Here is a 17,495-nt window from a genome sequence, read left to right on the forward strand (position 1 = left end):
AAGATGCGAGTTCATCAAGATAAAATTTTGAATTTGGTGGGGTGTGTTTGTTTGCAGCTGAGGGTGAAAACAGCAGGACCCCAGACTTCTGGGGGAACCAAACTTCAGACCTGTGAAAAAAGACTCTTGTTTTGTTTCTGTTTACAAATTCATCTCAAAAGTAGGGCAGCTGAAAGGGAATCCTTTGACAGCTGCTGCTTGAATCTATTTGATCTAAGGGATTTTATTTTAACTTAGTTGTTCAGACACTTAATAGGTGAGTGGAAAATGAAAGCATTTGTCACCTTGCTCTACCTAACACCAAGCTAGCAAAAAATATGGAGAGGACCTGCCATGCTGCCTTTCTGTAGATCCAGCACCTCTCTTCCCGCTTCCATCCCACACCACCCAGCACTGACTGATGAGAAAAACTGTTGTTATTAGTGCTATTCGTCCTCCCCCCTTCCCAATTTAAGGTAACTTCACATAACTGTGTCACAGAAGTGTGACAGATACTGTCTCTCCTCCCTCCTAACATCTACCAGAACAGGAGTCAATTCCAGAGCTTTTTGTTATTCTGATATAAATACTTTAAAAAGATAACTCGTTTATTGCATCATTCACACCAGCCCTTGCTTACAAGCAGGTTGTTTATTGGTTTGTTTGTCCTGTTCAGTGCTTGGCTTTGTCTCCTGGAGCTGTCTGGCTATGAACAAGTCCCTTTATTTTTCTGTACCTCTGTAAGATGAGGGTGGCAACTTGCTTCCCAATCCCAGGGACTGCTGTGGTGCCACAGCACCCTTCTCTGTTCTGCTCCCTTCAGGTCAAGAAAAAAGGGATTTTCCATATTCTAGGTGAGGGCTCTGATCTCATAACTTCAGGAAATTTGGCTGAGATGATCATGTCCCACCTCTTCTCTCAAGCCACAAATCCTATCGAAGAGCTGTCCAGGACTATTCTGCACTTGTGAACAAAATCACTCTAAATAAACACAGTGAATTTTTATTTATCTATTTATTGCCTGATAGATCTCTCTCCATTTTAACTGTGAGATCCAACTGTGCAGTCGTCAGCACTGTCAGCGTGTGTATCTAAAAACAGAAGCTAGACATTTAGTCCTCAAAGACAAGACAAGTCTGGATAGGGAAGGAGTTTTGCAGAATACTGGCTAGGGCTTTCTTGGCACTCCTCTGAGCGTGCAGCAGTGATAAGAGCTGCCCTCAGCCCCAGCTGTAGGGCTGCCCAAGCACCAACCTGCTCACTGCCAGGAATGTGTTTCTTTTCCAGCCGGGTAGCTGGTATGGCCTGACTAATTGGGTCCATTCCACAGAATTTTTAAAACAAATTCACAAAATCCCAGCAAGTCAACTGATATTTCTCAGAAGTATTTCATTATGAAATAGTTAGCATTTTGATGTGAGTCTTTAAAACTCAATTAAAACCAAACAACACGTTCCTTGAAGCCAGAAGTTGGGGTACTTTGCAAGAATGTTACTCTAAACACAGTAGGATTCATGCCCAGAATATGCTCTCAGTTGCTAGTACAGATGAAATTTTCTGCTCTAAACAAAAAATAATTAATAGCTTTGTCTGATGCAGTTAGATATGTATCTCTGTTGTTTTCATGAGCTGTGTTTTTAAAGCCCCACGATTACTTTATCATTCAAATTGTTAAAATAATAGTAATAGATGTCGGTATATTTTCACTAATTTGAAAAGCCAGACGTTGCTAACATTGTCGGTTTCGTTGACTATAACTTGACATACTCATTCACTTCTGAGACCAACAAATCTGCAGAGAATTCCCTACAGATTATTGAGAGATGATGTGAATAATGTTAAGTGTGTCCCCAAAGACTTTCACAATGGATATGCATAATCAAGCATGCAGTTCTCTACACTAATTCTAATTACTTTTTTTTTTTCTTCCCTAAATCACTAAGGTTCCCCAACCAGAGATGTGGGGCCTTCATTAGGTCTGAAGAAATCCAGCTCATTAGAAAGCCTGCAGACAGCGGTTGCTGAGGTGACTCTGAATGGTGATATTCCCTTCCACCGCCCACGCCCACGAATTATCCGAGGACGAGGCTGCAATGAAAGCTTCAGAGCTGCCATAGACAAATCATATGATAAACCTGTAGCAGATGATGATGATGAAGGCATGGAAACTTGTAAGTAAACTATTGTTATACATAAAGAATGTTAACAATATAGGTTAATCCTTTAGAAGGTGATTAAAAGTGATAGAAGATTATCCTAGGGTTTTAAAAGAATAGAACTAACTTCTCTTCATGGCTTTGTTCAGGCTTTTGCCCTTCATATGCATTAACAGATTGCAACACTCTGCAGCTTCCTTCCTTCCTAAAACAAGGAAATAAGATTATTAGGATTATGTTTACTTAAATTACTTACCATGAAAATTTTCTCTAAGACAGCTAATTAATTTACTGATGTAAATTAGAAACATTTTACGCAGAAAGAAAAAGAAACACTGAATTCATGTTACAAAAATAGGTGCATCTAACTTAGAAAGGCTACATTTGTAGTGTCTGGGGGAAAAAAAAGAAATCACTGTCCTTTAATTAGAATGAGTAAGGCTGGCAGATCTAATAAAATATAAAGTTAATGATCAGCTATTACCCACCCTAATGGGCATTCATTTACATTTTCAGTTCTTTAACCCGAAGTATGACCCAACATGTGGAGAATGTCATTAACATAAAAGAATCACTTCAAAGCTAACCTTATCATTATTGAACTATGTAAGAATGGGCTGGTAAAATGACAACTCATATTGAATGAAAATAGTGTGAATGGAAAATTACCTCAATCAGGGGTTGTATTAAAATTATTGAATTTTTAACCTTCACGTTGTACTAGTTTCAACTTGTCACACACCAGTAGATTTTTTTTTAATCAACCTGCAGCTAGTTAGTAGTTTACGAATGAAGAAGATATTTCGAAAGCTGAAGTGGTAAAATATTTAGCCCGAACACTAACAGAAAAAGCTTGAAAAGAGATTTTTCACTCTCTTTTTAAAATTTTTTTACTTTCAGAAAATCTTTTTCAGAAGTGTCATTCTGTAATATTCTGTTGTAAGCTGCTTGTGTAGTCACTGTTATTTTTTAAAACTCTTCTGTTGTTTTTCTTTTAATATGTCTGTTTCTAAAAGTGTTCTGAGGCTGAAAGGGAGGTCATTTTGCCAGTCACTTTTCTCAAAGGTAGTTATGGACAGAATTAATTCTGCTTCCCTTTCCCAGCACCTAGCAATTTCACACAGCAGTGAGGCTAAATGCTGGTCTGGTGCTGTTTGCTGTCAATCTATTCCTGGCCAGTAGAAGAACAGGTATGAGAAAATGTGTAGTGATCCTGATCGTTCTCCCAAACTGCGTGCCTGTGGTCTTCTGGGACACAAGACAGCATTTTTCTAAAGGGCCTTGCTTGTTGTGAGCCAACTGAGTAATATCCTGTTTTGAGGCATTAAATATCTAGGGCTTATCCAGAAGTTACAGATGACAGCAAAACTTATCAAGAAAGACTTTCTAGGTGAGTGTAGGTTTATGAGATTACTGCAAGAGGTTTTGAGCTTATTGATACAACTCATAGAGTAGAAAGGAACTGTTTGATGGCCTTTGTATCCTTTGCATGGGAGTAGTGGAAACCAGACAAAACCCTCTGGCTGAAAGTAAAATGCCGTGGGGTGAGTCTTTGTCCTTATTTCCTCGTGGATGAAGAATTCTGACATTAATGGACCAAGAGCCATCTTGGTGTCATGGGAGAGCCAGAGTGAGACTGTTCTCAAATCCCATATGGTAAGGAAGGGCTGAACGAAGTGTGACCTAGCTGTATGCATACTACCGCACATTCTGTTGAAGTTGCATGTGTTTTAATAGCTTCCATATATTACAATAAAACATCTAAATAGTAATCCAGAAACTCGGACTGCCAGGGTAATAGAAGCAGACAAGTAGTAAAGCAAATGCAGGATGTTGGCTGGACACAGCTCAGTCCCAGGAATGGCACAGAAGGCCCTCTAGGCTTTTGCTTCTGATGGTGACTGGGGGAGCTTAAGAGCTGGCCCAGCCATATGGGGCCTGGGATCAGCTCAAAATACTAGGTCTACAGTACTGAGGTCTGTCTTTTTGGGAACACATCTGTGTCTGTGCGGTCTCCTCCACTTTGTGTAAATTCAATGTGGCTTCAGATTCCAGAGAATTTGCCAAGTGATGTCTTCAGCTGGAAAAAGCCTGGACACCTTTGAATACATAGAAGTTGATTTAACAATGTGGTACTAATGTGACTAATGTCTCACTGCTGCCATAATGACATGGCATAAGTTTTTTTTTTTTTTAATTGCATTTAATTATTCCGTAATTGTTTGAAATTAAAATGTGGCTTTCTGGTATTATAAAACCCAGGCAAACGTGTTGGTGGTCAATTTGCTGATGCCCTTGAGGTTGGATTCATTTGCTTTACTTGATATTTTTCCCAAGTATTTCTCCAAATGTTTCAGTGCTGAGTGCTTTTTTCTTCCAGACATTGACCCTCTTTGGAGCAGCAAATAATAGCACTGCAATATATTTTATAGAATAATTCTTAACATGTCATCACCCAATATAAGAAAGCTATATAAATACAGGTAGCATATATAGCAGAGGGGCTAACTCTCATATGAATGTACTTGCTGTCCTTGGAAAAAGATGTTATTAAATTACTAGATGCGGAATGAAAATCAGATTGCTGTGTCCAGTTCCAGGACAACATTTTAAGAAGTATTTGAGAAGATGGGTATGAATTTTAATCTCTGTAAAGTAGTAATATTTGTGGAAAGGTGTGGGTGTTTAGCTTTTACAGATCATTTTGCCCGATTTTCTTTTTTTTTTTTCCTTCTTTTTTGCCTCCTTAATACTTGAAATAGCTGACTGAAAGCAAAATGTTTATCTTTAGTGACTTGAATGAGAACAGGGCATTTGGATTGGGAGAGATCGGCAAAGCTTTCTAATCTTTTGCTGAATCTTAATTGCTAGAATCTGCAGCTGTATTAAATATCACAATAAGAGGCCTGGAAGCTTAGTGGCAAAATAGCTTCACATTAAGTAGCTTTGATTCCTCATGTGCATCTTTTCCATTTTATGGCCTAATTAGGAGGATAGCTTCATAATACCTGTTTGTGTAGATCTCTTCAGTACAGTGTGGTTCATGAAATGACACTAGTTTTCAGCTTTAATTGATGTTTAAAGTATACTCCAATTTATTTTTTTGGCTTCAGCATCCTGAATAGGGAGGAGGGGGGAATAGGAGGCTGCAGGAAAAGAAGGAAGGAAGTAACAGCACCAAAGCAAATGCATTCTGCGCCTTGTGGCAACCTAATGTCATTACTTCAACTTAGCAAAAATTAGAAGTTTCATTTGTAGCCTGGGCTTGAATTTTTAATTGAGCAGCATTTGCATTTGTTCTAAACACTAGTAATTAGGTGTATGTTAATTGCAGAATGACTGTTCTGCATAAAAGTGAAACAAGTTTCTTCATGTTGTACCTTTTTAAGAAAACCGGAAATCTATTTACTCCAGTAGAGTCACCAGTGTTTATTTCGAGAGAACAGGCATCCTAGTTCACACGACTCATTCTAAGCTATTGCGTTAACTGCGAGCAAAATGGGTGTGATAGACAAATATTTATTGTAGCACAACTGTGGAAAGGAGGCAATATTATCTCCATAGAATATGCAAAACAATAAGAGGAAGCATTGTTATGACAAGTTGTTCAGCAGCTCAGCATAGCACAATACACTTAATACATATTTAGGTTTAAAATAATGTGTTGTCGTATGAAAATGAACAACCATAGGAAAAAATTTGTTCATCTTTAAAATTCTAGAAATTCTAGAAATGAAGTACCAAGTAAACATTTGACTTCAGAATTTGCCAGATTTTTAATTTTTATTTTTTTTATTTTACTAATTATAATCATTTGCTAGTGCAATCATTTAAATGTCTAGTTGGTTTAACGGGAACAGATTGTAGCTATAAATTAACATGCAAAAAATTAGCATCTCTATTCCAAAGTGGTTTTCCAATACTCTTTTAATAATAATTAAATATCATCCCAAACTTTGACTAAAAAACACTTTCACCAAAAAAAGTACAAGTACAGCTAGTACACAGACATGTATAGGAAATGCCTATTAGTTTTCTAAAATAAAATTATCCAAACATTAAATCTGTGCCTACAATTGAGAAGTTGTGTCATCTACTTTATTCATAGCAGTCCTGAGGATAAATTAATAAGAATTTTGGGGACTTTTTTTTTCTTTTTCTTTTTTCTCCTTGCTGGTGATTTTTAATTCAGAGTATGTAATTCAGAGCTAAGATTCAAAAATAGTTATTAATGTTGATATTTATCTGATATGGTATGTTTTTCTTGAAATATATTTATGCGATCTTCCAGGGTTGGAGAATATTTATAGAAATCTTGGGATACTCGCTGAGCAAGTAGTAAGTCTATTGGACAGGTCTGTGTATTATAATATTAGAGTATAAACAGTATTTTCTGGGCAAGTATCTGAGAGAGAGAGATAGATTATTGAGTGGCTTTCAGCTAGTGATTTGTAGACTTTTCAGGTTCAGTGAATTACTGGTAAGGTGAATATGAAAGATGATTAAGAAAAACAAATTTATATTCTACAGTATTCTATGTATGAGAAATTTCTGAAAAATTACACACTTCCATTGGCTGTAGGGGAGTCGCTGAGGTCTACAAATAATAGTACTAGTAGGAATAATAATAATAATAATAAGTAAACATATGCTAAATTAACAAGTGATTCTTTTTTTTTCCCTCTATGTCATGGCAATTTCCAAATCTTTTTGGCTATTAAAAAAAAAAAAAAAAGTTTATTTCCCATACCCTATACTTTAAAAAAAGTAAAACAAAACTTTATTTTCCAACCTCTACTGCCAAAAGTTGTTTGGAGCCTCTTAGAGCTACAGGAGACACTACAAAGTATGCACCTGTGATCCTAATTGCTTCTTTATGCCGTCTGTTGGAAGATGGTGTAGCCCTGCTTTTAGTGTGATGATAGAACATGTTAGAGCTCCTGGGAGATCACAGCTTGACTTTAAGCTAAGTCAGAATGGCTGCAGGATTCTAACTCCTGTGCTTGACATATTTTATTTTTCTCTCACTAAACTACTGGGGGAGTTTTCAGTTTCTGATTGGATTGTTTCTTTTGGTCATTTCTGTTTCAGGCTTTCTGCAATACATGTAGTCTGTTTGAATTTAACCATGGGTATACTCTGGGATTCTCTGAGTCTTGTTCTTGGATTAGAAACAGAGAAGAATCATGTTACGGGCTCTTAAAATGTTTTGCTTGTTGCACTGGGTGGAATCTCCACACCTGAGCCTCCCAAGCTGCTCCATTGCAAGCAGTACCACTGCTATGGAAGAACAAAAGCCATGATGCATGATGTACTTTACACTTCTCCAGGAAATGAAGTAGTGCAAGAAAACCATTATAGTATTTGTAGCAGAAGAAAAAGTCTATTAAGGCTTCTATTGAGGGTTAACAGTCCTTAATGACTTTCATATTTTTATGGGAGTATTACTAAGAATTTACTGACAGGGCATGCTGCACTGTTGCTGTTTCTTGCAGACATTTCTGAAGCTCTCTTCAACTGATTTAGATGCTGAAACAAAAGGGTCCAATTTACATCACTTTAATAATGCTCCCTATTAATCTACATGTTATTCAGAGTACCCACAAAGCACGAATCAAGTTTTCAGAGTATTCTGCAAAAATGAATTCCTTGTCTTTAAGATTAAATGTAATAGTACACAGGGGCATTCCAGGAGAAACCCAAATCATCAGATACTGATTTTGGAAAAGAATGGGAGTATTTTATTTTTGTGCATATAACCTTCTTGAAAATAGATTATGTAATATGCCAAAAAACTGCCTTTATTGTTCGTTGTTATCCCATTGATGTTTCTTAATTTGTGCTTTCAGTGGAGGAAGACACAGAGGAAAGCTCAAGATCTGGTAGAGAATCTGTGTCTACAGCAAGTGACCAGCCATCTCACTCACTGGAGAGACAGATGAATGGAAGCCAGGATAAAGGTGACAGAAAAAAGGCTGGAAAGGAAAAGAAGAAAGATCGAGATAAAGAGAAGGATAAAATTAAGGCAAAGAAAGGAATGCTGAAAGGCTTAGGAGACATGTTCAGGTAGGTCTTTTGCAATCAAATATGAGAATGAATTGTAAAATGCAGCTTTGCCTTCTAGGTGAAGCTTTTATATTGCAACTATTTCCTGAGGCCGTATTTCACTAGAAAAATACATGCACAACTTATTTAGGCATATCTCTCAGTTTATGAAAAGTATCATGAAAGTCAAGAGGCTCAGAATGGAAGAAAAGCTGTTGGTTATAGTGGGCTGAAGAGACTGCAAAGGAAAAATGGGTTTTAAGCATTTAAGCTGCTTGGTCTTTGAAAGAGTCATTGGTGATATCTTAAGTAGTGCACATATCCCTTGGCAGATCAAATTCTGTCTTCCTTTTTTTTTTTTTTTTTTTCCCTCCCTTCTTAACCTGTGTGCTGTTCCTAATACTTTACCCAAAGCTTACATGTTACTAAATGTGTGGGTATTTTTGCTTTACTGTTAAGCTGTTTGGTGTCATGGAGGTAAGATGGGAAAGAGAGACATCAGTTTGAGAATGCAAAGCAGCAGGCTTGTGTCAAGGAAATCAGGATCTAAATAAGATTGGATGCTCTGTGAACCCACAGTCTGGAGAAAGGGTCAGTGTAAGACCTGATTTTTACCAACTACTGAATTTTTTGAAGGGAATCCTCTCTCCAGCAGACATAAGTGATCTGAAAGGAGCAGAATGCTGAGGGACACCTTGCTGTGCTGGGTAAATGGTGAAACATGACCAACATCTTTGAGCACTTGGAAGGGGTGAGAGAGTAAGAAACTCAGTCTTTCTTTTAGCTAGCTAAAATAAATAAAAATATTTCCAAGAAAAAATAATAATGAGGAAGATTTCTTTTATATATGCAGTGATTCACTATTTAATTTTGAAGTGAGATACCAGTATTATTTTAAAGCTTTACTAACAGTGATTCTTCTCTGAAAACTTTTAAGTGGAGCTTCAATTTACTTAAAACCTGTTATCATCTTTATCCTGTAATTGAACTTTGGTTGTACCTGCTGAGGTTCTTGAGAGTTGTTCTGTCTGAATGATGTTACAGAATTAGTTAACTTTGGATTTAAAAAGTTTGAAAATAATAGAAAATTTGTTTAGAAAAAAATCAAAATCATATAAGGTTGTTAAGCAGCATATACAACAGTACCAAGAGTGTCATAAAAGATAGCCCCACACTTCAGGAGGAGGAGAGTACCTCAGCCTGATCGTATGAATGTCCTGTGGGGATACCTTCATTTTCTGGGTGTTTGCCTGCCTGAATTGAAGCCTGGCGCAGGGCTGCAGCCTGCTCAGGGGGAGAGGAGAAGGTTAGAGATGCAAAACGCTAACTGGTTCTTTTCTGTACTCTTTGCCATTATTCTGCAGCTTTGTTTTAGGACTCTTATTTCTGGTATAAATGGCTATCACAGTATAAATGACAAGCAAAATTGAGGCAAATTATACATGATAAATTCTGCGGGCTGTAAGTAGCTTATTGGGTAATGAGTGCTATTTGGTGAGCCAGTTCAGTCAGAAGGTATTACACAGCATCTAGAAAGCTGGGCAGCTCCTTAGTCCTTGGGTTTCCCCTGTATAATGCTCCTGATGCCCAGAGGACCTGTGAGGGAGCTGCTTCATCTTGCAAGTGTTGGTACACAGACAAAGAACTGACTTGCAGAGGGTTCCCTCCAAACTGGGAAGGCTTCATGTTTCGGAGGGCCAGGTCAGTCCAGAGCTTGTTGTCTGCTTTCTTCCCTCCGGCATTAGAGCCTCATGTCTGGTTCCAGTGTAGCTCTGAAAGCTCTGAATGGAAATGACTGTGAAAGTGGCAATTAGTACAATTTTTAATCAGACACTCCCAGCAAAATATGAAGTAACCTTGTCTGTATGTTTGATATAACACTTCTTAAATCTTTAATCTGTAATTTTACTGAGAAGAAGGTCTGATGATCACTTTGTTGTCTGCTCTTCCTAACAGTCAATGTTTCCTTGAGTTCTTTTTTCCCGCAGTACCATTTCTGAGTGAACTTTACTTTTCAGTCTCCTCTTAATTAACGTGGGAGCAGCGCTATCCGGATGCAGTTTGACTTCTCCTGGATCTTTAAATTAGCTTGCACCTTGTCAGCCCACCCAGGAGAGGTGCTCCTGGCAAACAGGAAAATGCTGATTGAAGGAATTAAACGTTATGCCTCATTTCCACTCAGTGCTCAGATTCGCTTTGTTGACAGGCTTCTCAATAATGTTCGAGAGAGAGGCTTTATTATGGCTGAAAGATAAGCTAGTGCTTCTGCCTATATCATGCTTTGTTTTTGCTGTATATCCAACGTATACCATAGATACCGAGTAATCAGGGAAGGAAGTGGTGCAGTGGAAAATAATGATGACAGTAACATTTGAAATTCAAGCCATGATCAAAGCGTAATTGGGTGTTTTGGTTCTTTGCAACACTGTCATTTCTTTGTAGGTCTTTTTCTTTTCTCCTTTTTCTTTCTTTCCTCCTTTTCATTGCTCTTATCGTAAAACAATCTTTCTTCATTAAGTTGTATGGGCAAGAACACTTGCGGGGTGAAATTACTGTTAACTGACACTTTATTTGATGCCTGTATTTAGCCAAGGGGCTTTTTACTGCCTGTATGCAAACTGACAGCTTCTGAAGCGGAGTCTATGTAATGTATAAAAATAAGTCTCCTTGCCTTCAGTTAAAATCTTAGGATTTGGTACTGGGATCTTCATTAAACTGTACCGTGAGATGAGAACTCCCACAAGGGGATCCTAGGTTACATTTATCCTTCTGCACCTAGTCATCATTTCCAAGAAATCCCAGGATGATTCAGACAGCAGGGTAAAATCATAAGTAAATCTTTTAAGTACTCGCATTGTTTTACTGCTTTCATCAAACAGAGCAGAGACGCTTGATGTAACCATGAGCAAGAACTGTAAAACGCAGTGCTCTCACACACCAAGCTCCCTTTGTTTCCAGAGGACCTTTGCTCACACAGGGCTGCAGACAGTCTGGAAGTTCACCCTTCTCTCAGTGAAATAAATCTGTCTGAGTATGTGTGTATTTCTTTTTCCAAATTGACATTGGAGAGCAGAAGAGAATAATATTTATAAATTTGACGTTTGGCTTAATGGTCTCTCTTTCTGCTCACAGATAAATATAGGGTATAAGTAAACCTAGAAAAGTGTTGAACAAAAATATTGATCTCTCTGGGGACATGCTGACACATCAGCTTTGGTGCTGCTTGTGGGTGCTGCAGAGCTTGCTTACACCAGAACATATTTGTTTTACCTGAGCAGTTGCATCATCCCCCTGTCTGTCTTATCCCTGCAGTGGGATTATGTGTTATATTCTCTGTCTTTAATCACATACTGGGGAGAGGCTGTGCAATTCCACCTTCTCCACTGCTGACATTTAAGGGGTGCCTGGATGGCCATTGACAGCTGAGCAAATAGTTTTGGGGAAGCTGATAGAAAGTTCTGCTAGTTTTTGTGTTTTGCTGCTAAGAAGGCTTGAATGGATGTATGTTTTGACATCAGAAGATTATAAAAATCTTTATGCTTCTCCAAATGGAAGCTAAAATACATTTACTCATTTCTGAGTGTGATTTTGTTTATTTCTGTAGAGATTTTTCTTCTTGATTAAATGAACCTGACAAAACCATCCAGTTGATAAATAAGTCATTGTAGTACTGCGTTAAGCAAGAGGCTCTGTAGTTTCAAACAGTACACCTATAATCAGTGCTGGTAGGGATGCATTAATTTGATGGGCTTCTATGTTGTGGGATTCTGTGATGTTCCTCTCCTGAGAGAGAAAGCTGTATGTCGCTTTCTTTTCCTTCCTCCCGCCCCTGTCACATACAGGATATTTTAATTTATGAAAGGGGACTGTCGGTATGTAAGATTTGAGATTGTTCTTACTTGTAGCTGCGGATGAAATGATGCTCTGCTGTGGTGCAGCTGATTGCCTAAGATCCCTATACTTCCTTCCTGCTTATTCACAGTGTACAAGCTTGGATAAAGTCTTCAGATGGTTGACTAGCCTGATAAAATAATATGTCATAGATGGAAGAAGTGGCAGCTCTACATCTTTCCCCAGCTTCCTCAAACCGCGTATAATATTCTCTCTGATAGCCCAGAACCATGACTTGTTAACACAGTGACATCACTGTGATTGTTCCACTAATGTTTTGGAATTTATTTTGTTTGCAGGGAAGTAGATGGCCACAACCTTACTGGGGATTTTGTATAGGAGGACTCTCAATGGAGAGTTTTGTGATTGAAAAATTATGTCTGGCAAAGTGGTCAGTCTCAGGAAAGGCTGTGTCTGAGGAATAACAAGTTTAGAGAAACTGAACTACTAAGATGTTGAGAAAAAAGAGGGAAGAAAAGCAGCTTTGGGTTTCCAAAAGGAAGAAGAGAAGTAGCAACAAGTCATGTCATGGTAAAATAATATTGGAGGGACAGTCACTGCGTGATAACAAAAACATGCTGAAACAAATTGATATATATCAATACAATGAGATAAAAATGGGTTTGAAAAGACAAACGGTATGTTTGAGTTTTTTGTGGGGAACTGCTGAGGAGAATGAAAGATGTTGTGGGGTATACCTATTGTGTCTTAACCTCTAGTTTAAGTTAGAAAATATTTTCATTATTTTTGGAGTTTATTAATGAGAAGGATGTAATATACTTTGAAGAAACTGTGGATAAGTATGTAACAAGAAATAAATACATTTTCTACTGTAGGAATTAAAACCTCAGTCCACAGAAACATAGCTTTTCAATGGGGAAGATAAGCAAGGGGTGTTGAAGTTTGTGGAACAAGACAATATATTTCACATTAAACATATGCATAGGTGTTTTTATTACTGGAGACTGTATATTTCAAGATCTGGTCCGTCAGGTTGATAGAAATGTAAATCTGTGACGTATGGTGACTAATCTCCAATTCCTCTCTTGATTATTGAAGCATCCAGGTGAGTAAATCAATGCACTGAATAGTGAATGCAAATGTAGTATGTCAGATTACCATTAAAATCTAATCCTAAAATTACATTTAAAATGATTACTGGGAGCCTTGTAGTGTTGTTCTGTGAGAGGAAATAGATAATTTATTTTACAACCTTGTTTAGCTGAAATCAGATATACCGTTGTCTTTTGCCCCCCTTTTTTCCCACACAGCTGCTTCCAAGGTGCTGAGAATATGTCCCTTTAATAACAACATTCAGAAGGTTTAATAACAACCTTCAGACTTTTAAGCAGGCACATGGCAAAAAGGTTTCTGACTTGTGTAAAACACTGTTGAATTATATCCCAGTCAACAAGACTGGCAAATACCTTGAACCTGATAAAGTCGGTGGTCTGACTTTCATCATGCAATTACTTAAGAAGCAGCAATAATTGTATTTTGTGTGGAAGCATGGCTAATAGAACTTTCTACTGGTGAATAACACTTTTTGATACATAAACTTGTAGAAAACATGGGAATAAACTCTGCAAGTTAGATTTTTTTTTTTTAAGTGCTCTGCTCTTGGCACAAAATACCATAAATCTTGAGTCTTAGAACATAGAGGAAGAGATTATTGCTTAAGCACCTGTCTGTTGTATCATTTTAAACTTCAAAGATTGTTGCTTGTACACTGAATTGCACCTGGATTTGCTAATACTCATCTGAGAACATTGCAGACAGCTTGTGGTACTTATGCTAAAAATTTCATCAAAAAAAGTTGAGCTGGGTCGTTGCTCAGGTAAATGGAATTTGGGGCCATTTGTGCTCTGTTTTTTGCCTGCTACTACTCTCTGAGCCAGCTGGCACAACTATCATTAAGTCCACATCTGCTTCTCCTCTTCTACCAGCTAGAAAAAGTGCTTGCAACCCACTATAATCCTAGATGCAAGATCTAAGTGTGCTGGATTTTAATTTTTCTGGGGAAGGAGTATAGTCCTCATCCTGGCTGCAAGCTGAATACTGTTAATGACACCTTGCTCTGCACTGCTCTGGGCTACTTTGTCCTGATCCATTTTCAAAGTTTCAGGCAGCCCCTGGGATGCACAGTCAGTAAAGCCTTTCAAATGAAATCAGCCATGCAGCAAATTGTCATCTTTGATGCAGACAATTACCCAGGACTCTTATAAATGTCTCTCAAAGTATTTTCATATTCTTTACTTCCTTCTTTCCAATTAAAAGTAAATAAGGGACAGAAAGAGATAAGCTTGATTGAAAATAGCTTTTCTTTTCGGAAAGGCAAGTGATTCTCCTTTCTTCCTCTTCACACTTTTTCCTGTTGTTTCCTTCTGCATGGTGTCATCAGTTGCTTTGAGGAGATTTGTGTTTCATTGCCCGCATCCCCAAACACCCCGCGGTACAGATGTTTATGACTAAAATGTAATTGGGGCAGGGGGCAGCGGAATGGCAAATTCTTATTTCTGATCCAAACAACCTCACATAATCTGTCAGGGATTTAAGGAATGTAGCTTCATTAAATGGTTAGCAAACTCTGTGACTTTTACACGAAACACAGAAAGCAGTGGTATGCAATTGTGCGAGAGAGATCTGAAATGAGAGATTAACATAATCGTATGTGGCTTTCTAGTTTGTCATTCTGACAGAAAGCAGTTCTTTGTTGCATGTACTCTTAACACCGGATTTTCCCATAGTAAATCTTGAACTTGTAAATCTGATGAGGGTATATCGTATGTTTTTTTTTTTAATTTGGATAGAATCAGAGCTTTTGTTTCTAACATCCTGAAATAAGTGTCGGAGTGACCTGATACTAGAGACAAGTTCATAGTAGCTGCTAACATATTCTCCCAGTATTCTTCCTTTGCTTGTCATTGAGTTTAAATAGAGAACCTTTGACATCTACAGCACCGTATCTGACTGCAAAGCAAGTGAGGGAGGCATGCAGCATGACAGCTGAGCCCTCCAAGATCCTTCCTGGCGCTCTGCAGCATTTCTCTTCCAGGCCTGGAGTATGAATATAGAATGCAAGTGTCAAGGATGACACCTACTTTATAATCTCTGTAAAGCAAGCCTTTTCATAGAAGAATTTGTTGACAGTTCAGAGATTCAAAGTCAATTTCAGTTTTAGCTCGTTTAGAAATAGGATTTTTTCCTCCACCTGATGTGATAATTGAAGACTACTAACTAGTCAACGTGTTAGTCCCTAACAAAGTATGGTAAATAAATACTGTCTTCAGAAGTGAAGGATCTGTTAGATGAAAAGCTCCACTAATGGCATTTGTTTCATTATCTGTTGGAAATGTTCCTTGGGGATTTAATTTGCTACTGATAGCACCGGTATATTGATATAGGTTACAGATGCTTTGTCTTTAGATTGTTTTTAAAGCTAAGTCTTTTTTTTTTTTTTTTGAAAATCCTTTTTAAAAACAGGAATAGGAATGTATTTCTTGGAAGAAAATTAATGTAACTTGAAGTATTTTTACAGTAGAAGATGTCACAGGCTATTACGTCGTAGTTACTCGAGGTACCTAAGAGGGCAGCTCCAGGAGAGCTGATCCTTTTCTAAAAGACAAAGCTCTAACTTACGGCTGCGTTTCACTTCTTGTGAGCAATTTGGATTCACAGTGTGTAGGAATGTTGATGCCCTGCTAAGATTTTCGTGCGTCTTACGGTTGTGCAGAGAAATAATCATTAAATACAGAGCTGTAAAACACTTCAGTGAAAATGGCAAAATGGGTTTAGGTCAGTATGATTTCTGAAATGAAATATACTGGAATAGAAATAGTCTGTGAGGTCATGCATTTCCATGAATGCAGTAAGAAAAGGGTGGGTATAAGGCATTTGGAGAGTTTATTTGGGCTTTTATGTTGTTGTTGCTCTTTCTGAGAAAAATAAGAGGAACAAAAGTTTTGTATAAAGAGTAGAAGAGAGGCTGATATTAGAAACACAATACCCATGGGGTATGCAAGTGCTATGTCCCTCACTTTGAATCCTTTTATCAGTTCTTCTAGAGGAAAAAAAAAGAAGCAATCAAACAAACAAAAGAAACAAACAAACAAAAAAGAAAAAAGTAGAATTAGGAGGAACTGAACAGACATTGAAAATAATACACTGATAGAATGATTCTGGCAGGAAGGGATCTCTGCTTGGTTCAACCCCTGCTCACAGCAGTCCAACTTGCACATTTTGTCAGCTTGCCGAGTGTCAAGCCCCGTTGAGTTTCAAATATCTCCAAGGATGGAGATTGGGCTGCCTCTCTCGGCAGCCTGTTCCAGTGCTTAACCACTCTCCTAGTGAAAAGTATTTGTCCTCGGTAAGAGGAGATGGGAACAAGATTTGCTGAATAATCACTGGTACAAAAAATCAGAATCAATAAACATCTACTTATCCTTCTCATGAAGCACAAATATGTATGTAAAATAAGATTGTCATCCAAAAAGTTTAAATTTTAAAGGATGTTTGTGATACATGATTGCCCTGAGGGACTTGCTGGCCCTGAAGTTCCTTGACCATCAACAACATAGGAAATAACACGGCTAAGCATGTATTTGTGACCGTGAGCCACCCATTGTGTGTTAAGTGTTAAGGAAGAATTTACCTGTAAACAGGTGATTTTTACTGTGCTTCCGTGTGTCTTGCTCTAAATAGTTTTTGACTTGCAACTAGTAGGACACCAAGCGTGACTATGATATGATACCTAATAGCAACCAGTATAATCTACTGAGCTAGAAAATATTATTATTTTCTTTAGAACTGAGGAAGAAACAGTCTACAGAAATCGTTCTTTCTACTATTTAATGTGACACTGGAAACTATCACCTGGTTTTCAATTAAAAACATAAAATTTGTGTTGCACTCATTCTGGTATTCTTCACTTTTCCTCTCAAAGTACACATACCAAGTAAAACCTTGAGCGTTTGTAGTTCAGCCAGTCACAAAGAAGGTGGTTTTGGAGGCTTTTGGAGGGAGAGAAAATGTTATTTTAACTCTTTTTGTGTTCAGCACATTCTATAGAGTTTTGTGTAAAAACATAAGAATGCAGCCATACAAGGTTGAATGATAACTGGTAAGCCTCCTTACCCCAATGTTTTGTCTTTGACGGTAATCAGTAGTAACTGCCAAGGGTGGAGTACCAGAACGGGGTAACCATGTAGTGGTTCTTCTCTGATCAGTCCTCTAGGCTTTCAGTGATCATCAGCTCAAGAATTTTTTGAGATAATAACACAGGTGCCTTTGTATTCAAGTACAAAATAGTATGTGTGTCTTCAGTTCTTAGCAATTTATCCTGTTGCTGACAATTTGTTATGTATTTCCCTAATTCCAAAAAACTAACAAATTTTGTGGAAGATCATATACAAAATTCTCTTTTGA

At 37.7% G+C, this 17,495-nt stretch overlaps 1 protein-coding gene across 27 annotated transcripts in view; it reads left to right on the top strand.

Moving 5' to 3' along the window:
• Positions 1–17,495, top strand: part of PARD3 (par-3 family cell polarity regulator) — a 453,149-nt gene that overhangs the window by 295,304 nt on the left and 140,350 nt on the right. For all 27 annotated transcript variants that reach the window (XM_040546998.1, XM_040546987.1, XM_040546992.1 and 24 more), the window contains 2 exons: positions 1,923–2,150; positions 7,985–8,201. In XM_040546998.1, the coding sequence (XP_040402932.1) occupies positions 1,923–2,150; positions 7,985–8,201 (445 nt within the window). The remainder of the gene's footprint in view (positions 1–1,922; positions 2,151–7,984; positions 8,202–17,495) is intronic.

The sequence above is a fragment of the Cygnus olor genome, chromosome 2 (genome assembly GCF_009769625.2).
Source record: "Cygnus olor isolate bCygOlo1 chromosome 2, bCygOlo1.pri.v2, whole genome shotgun sequence".
Lineage (NCBI taxonomy): Eukaryota > Metazoa > Chordata > Aves > Anseriformes > Anatidae > Cygnus > Cygnus olor.